At 42.6% G+C, this 5000-nt stretch overlaps 2 protein-coding genes across 3 annotated transcripts; one reads left to right on the top strand and one right to left on the bottom strand.

The window, feature by feature from the left end:
• Positions 1-1205: 1205 nt before the first annotated feature.
• Positions 1206-2361, top strand: LOC122256556 (uncharacterized). The gene is made up of 2 exons (XM_043021343.2): positions 1206-1271; positions 1568-2361. The coding sequence occupies exons 1-2, from the start codon at positions 1215-1217 to the stop codon at positions 2237-2239; spliced, it is 729 nt and encodes a 242-aa protein (XP_042877277.2). The 5' UTR covers positions 1206-1214; the 3' UTR covers positions 2240-2361.
• Positions 2362-3453: 1092 nt separating this feature from the next.
• On the bottom strand, positions 3454-4960 carry LOC122256558 (uncharacterized). Of its 2 annotated transcripts, none has more exons than XM_043021344.2 (2): positions 4871-4960; positions 3454-4265 (listed from the first exon to the last, which is right to left on the bottom strand). In XM_043021344.2, exons 1-2 carry the CDS (start codon positions 4928-4930, stop codon positions 3582-3584), a joined length of 744 nt encoding a protein of 247 aa, XP_042877278.2. In that variant the 5' UTR covers positions 4931-4960; the 3' UTR covers positions 3454-3581. The 2 variants fall into 2 exon arrangements, with proteins under 2 accessions (XP_042877278.2, XP_086400294.1); XM_086544168.1 differs by having other exon boundaries at positions 4847-4952.
• Between the last annotated feature and the right edge of the window lie 40 nt (positions 4961-5000).

Genomic DNA, 5000 nt, shown 5'->3' with positions numbered 1-5000 from the left:
AATTAATTTAAAACAAATATTAATACTTCATAAACCAAGTTGAAAAAACACGCATTGTTGTTGGTACTGCATTCTAGATTAGGGCCACGTGACCAAAACTAAAAAAAAACATCAAAGGGTACATAAGATTAAAAAGGCTGAGAATCCCTTTATTAATCACAAAGACGAAATGCATAGTTCATCTGATTGAAATACACACCTTAATGAAGGTAGAACGATGCCTTGTGAATAATTCCATTTAAAACTCTGAAAGTTTTTTTTTGTTTTTTTTCCTGAAGGTGTACATGAACTTCAGGGATCCAGAACACCTTCTAACACTATGGGAAACACTAGTGATTCCATGACTAGAATATCAGTGATAAGTATGAAGCCCAAGTCTTGCGAAAGATATAATGTTACTAGAACAGGATCAAAATGTTTTTACAAGAAAAATAGGCAACATGATAGGTTTTAGCTAGTGGGAGAGACTGAAAAAAATCTGACTACTCTAATTATAAAGACGGAGAAAGGGATACTTTGTCATATATATACGGAGGATTATTGAAAATCTAGCACCAAATCCAATATATAAAGAGGAAGGGGGAATTAATGTAAGACATTCCCCCCAGGCAGGGAAGAACATATTACTGTACTGGGATAAATGCTTAATCATCACTGTTAAGAAAAATACAGAATCAAAGTTTCCTAATAAATGGCCCTCAATTATTTTAAACATTGCACTGTGGAAGTGTTTAATAAAAAAATGGATGACTAGCTAAATCCAAGACAAACCACCAACGAGTGGGAGTGAAAGAGCGAGGGCGGAATCAAATTATATTCCTCATCAAGTTTCAAGTGTCAAAAGGCGGGCGATTCCCCTGGATGGCCTTGGCATGAGGCACTAGAGTATCTCATGCTAGTTCTTATACCAAGTAGCCAAGGAAGTAAGTTTAATTTAAGGAATAGACTAGTTACTGTTCAAAAAATAAAAATTGTTATAGAAAACGAACTAATTTATGTGGGTAAACTTAAGAAGAAACCTTTAAACAATTATCATGAATTTTGTATAACATTTCGCCAGCTTTGATATTTTCCACACATTTATATATAATATCCCGCCTCTTCGTAAATAATATATATAAGAGAAAATGCTTGCTTCCCCACCCCCACTTTCGTCCTTGTTATCAGTAGTATGAGAACCAGATTCGAAGATTCTGATTAGTTTGCCTCCGACTATGGTGTCAACAGTACCTTCTTTGCTGGCCACATTTCTTCCTCTTGCCGTCGCCCTGGTAAAGTTCACAAGTAGTTGTACGTTTTGATATTATTGATTATAAGATCTGGAACGTGCTTACGGGAAAGGGAGGGAATTCTGTAAAAACTTTGGAAATCAAAACAAAAACATTTCAACTATAAGCCTATATCATGAAATTAACGAACTACTCATAATTAATAAGATTCAGCGTTTCTTGGGCTGATTAGCATTTGAGTAAAAATAATTTCGACTGTTAATGATAAAATTCTTCAAAAGAACTCTAGGTAACACACAAATATAACACAGAAAACATTAACCCTTGACCCTCCATAGCTGGCGGCGGCCATGGAGTGCCCTTGCTCCTGGCGCGATGACAACCGGTCCTGGGACTGCGAGAAGGACAACGTGATTTCGGTGCCGACGATGTGCTGGCCTCTCCACGCCAACGTCGACAAGATCACCTTCAAGAACCACATGCGCGAGGTGTACAGCGGCGACTTCGACCACGAGAACCTAAAGAACCTGACCAAACTCCAGCTGCCGAACGTCGACAAGATCGCTGACGACGCCCTCCGCGGCCTCACGTCCCTCACGCACCTCGACCTCAGCGAAGGCAACCTGAAGCACCTCCCGGACCTCAGCACCCTGACGGAACTGCTGGCGTTGGAAGCGGGAGGGAACCTGTTAAGGGAAGCACCCAGCCTGGGCCACATGAGGAACCTCGACCTGGTCAGTCTCTTCAACAACAGGATCGAGTTCGTGCCCGACGCCTTCCTGCCGGCGTCCCCGGTCCCCATCGGCATGACCATAGTGCGGAACAACCTCACGGACCTCAACGCGACCAGCATCGTCAACGCCGCCGCCAAGAGCAGCTTCGTCTTCGATGAGCTGCAGTATCTCTGGGCGACCCTGGAGGAGCGAGACGCCATCCTCGAAAAGGACTTTTATTGTAACATTGATCTGGAAAGCATCATTAAAGTGATTGATGACCCCACTAATCCCTAGATAGGCCTACGGAAAACGGTATTTGGAGCTGAGTTCTAGCAGTCAACTCACTTGCAAGAGGGAGGCCATTACATCTCTTTTCGGTGTATGAAGACAGAGGGAATAAAGATTAAGAAGTTTCAGATTTCCTGACACTTATTACAACCCTGAGCATAATATTCTTACTGGAGTTATTACAACCCTGAGCATAATATTCTTACTGGAGTTATTACAACCCTGAGCATAATATTCTTACTGGTCTTACCAACACCTTTAGAGTATTCGCAGGCCACAGCTCTCTCAAACAATCCAGTGTACCTTCGTGTATACTGCATGGCATAGTTCACTTTACACACTTGCAGATAAGATGGGTGTCAAAATTAATGAATAATCTACGCTAGACAAAATCGATTGATAAGCTATTGATGACTTTATTTGTCCGGATGAACAAACGTGAGTTTACCATATTAGCTATATCAGACTTCGGCTAACATGGATTGATATTCATTTTTCTGTGTTTTTTAAAAATGTGGTTAAGAAGAAAGAAATCTGATTATTACTATGACTGTGTAGACATTTCACATGAACCAATCTGTTGTTTTTTTGTAAAAAGAGAACTGATTTATATAAAAATTTAATATAAAATCAGTACAAAGGTCTGGTGACTCCCTCCCCCTCTCTCATATAAACCCATACTTCACCTTTTGCTCTTCTCTCTTTCACAAACACATATTAGTTGTGTGTACTCATATATATATGCTTATCTGTCCATGTAGATTGATTAACCAAAGCAAACAAATATTTTTTTTTTTTCTCATAGTCCATGTTATATGTTGTGATAAACCGAATAGTACATTGGATGATTTTATGATATTCTAAAAATTCAAAGAACATATATATATAACGAAATGGATATATTTGCTTCGGTAAGAAATCACGAAGAAAAGGCATATCGTATCTTTGTTTTACCTTCCCCTTTTTTCTCCATAAATTTACAGAACAGTCAAACATCAGTTACAAAACATTCTAGGCTTTTCCCTGAATGGACAACGACACCACCTGTTCCATGTCTGATCGACGTCACAATCGCTCCCATGTCGCCTCCGCAAGGCAGCCGGATGTTATCGCGTCCGAGCAAGTCCAATGGGGCTTATCATGATGGGAAAAAATAAACCATGGGCGAGCTCCGATGAAAACTTGGGTATTAGAGGTTGAAAATTAGAAAAAAAACTGTATGAACTTTGGCCATTTATAGAGACACAATTAGATATTTGTGTACTTATTTGTACGTTACAGGTAGCAGGATATAAGAGAGAATGTTGCTATTACGCACAAAGTACAACTGCCACGATTTTCGCCCTTATCACCATTCGCGGTAAGGATTCGGAGGATCTTCAATGATCTCGATGATTGACTCGATGTCGATGTTCACCTCGAACTCCTTCTCCAGTAGGAGGTCCTTCTCGTCGACGGTCGCTAAAATTGAGGACAGCGGGTCAAAGGTCATCCTGCTTTCCGCCGGAGCCGTCACGATGCTCGAGGCGTTGAGTTTGTCGACGGCGTTTTGCTGGAGCCTGAGGTCGATGAGGTGGGCGGAGTTCGGGAGGAAGTCGTCGGGCACGGAGGAGATCCTGTTGCCATGGAGCTCCACCACGTCCAGGACCTGCATGTGCGTCAGGCTCGGGGCGCCCGTCAGCTGGTTGCTATGAGCCAGCAGCGCCAGCAGGTCGGTCATCTTGCTGACGTCGGGGAGCTCCTGGAGGCTTCCGCCGGCAACGTCCAGATACACGAGCTTCGTGAGGGGGCGGAGGGCGCCGCGGGCCACCGTCTGCAGCCTCCTCATCTCCAGGTGGATGAGCCCCTGGAGGTTCTCGTGGGCGAAGTCGTCGTCCTTGATCTCTCTGATGTTGGCATCAAGGACGACCTTTCTGATGCGCTCGTGAAGGGGCCAGCACTGCGTGGGCACCTCGGCCACCGCGCCCAAGCACGTCCACGACTCCTCGCTCTCGTGCCACGTGCAGGGGCACTCCTGGGCACCGCCGCTTCGCTGGGGGGGGGGGCAGGAGAATTGTGATGTTATTTCACATCCTTGCATTATGTGAACGCAGGCTATTACATAAACACATATTACGTGTATATAGGTATTGGTATGATGTAGATGTGAGTGTGTGATATGAGAGATAGATAGATAGATAGAAATAGATGGAAATAGAGATAGATGGAGATATATAGAAATAGATGGAGATTGATAAATAGAGATAGATGGAGATAGAAAGATAGATAGAAAGATAGATAGAGGGAGAGGGAGAAGGAGAGAGAGATATATATAGAGAGAGAGCGAGAAAGAGAGAGAGGGATAAATAGATAGATAGATAGAGGATGAGTGTGTGTGTATATGTAACTGCACCTCAATACACGCAACATGTGCATAAATATATCACTGACCAATATTCTACCAAACAAACGCAATTCAGCCCATATTGTTTCCTCAACAAATTACGTAACTCCCAAATTCCATTGTGTAGCTGAATCATCATCCATTCATATATTTAAAAAAATATATATCACCTAACTGGTATTCTGCCATAACAATAACGTAAGAACAAAGATGCAAAAAAGCCTTCCTACATTAAGGGTGAAAATAAGCCTTACTGGACCGGAGAAGAAGAAGAAAAGGAAGAGAGATTGGAGACGGCGTGTTCCCCACTTCATGACGAACGACTGACTGACGAAATGCGCGCTGAGACGCCCCTAGTTTTTTGTTTTTTTGTTTTTATCTTCC

Source organism: Penaeus japonicus, unplaced genomic scaffold, assembly GCF_977035675.1.
Source record: "Penaeus japonicus unplaced genomic scaffold, GWHDUDI00000001_assembly GWHDUDI00000002, whole genome shotgun sequence".
Classification (NCBI taxonomy): domain Eukaryota; kingdom Metazoa; phylum Arthropoda; class Malacostraca; order Decapoda; family Penaeidae; genus Penaeus; species Penaeus japonicus.
The sequence above is the reverse complement of the archived record's forward strand: the minus strand, read 5'-3'. Positions and strand labels throughout refer to the sequence as shown.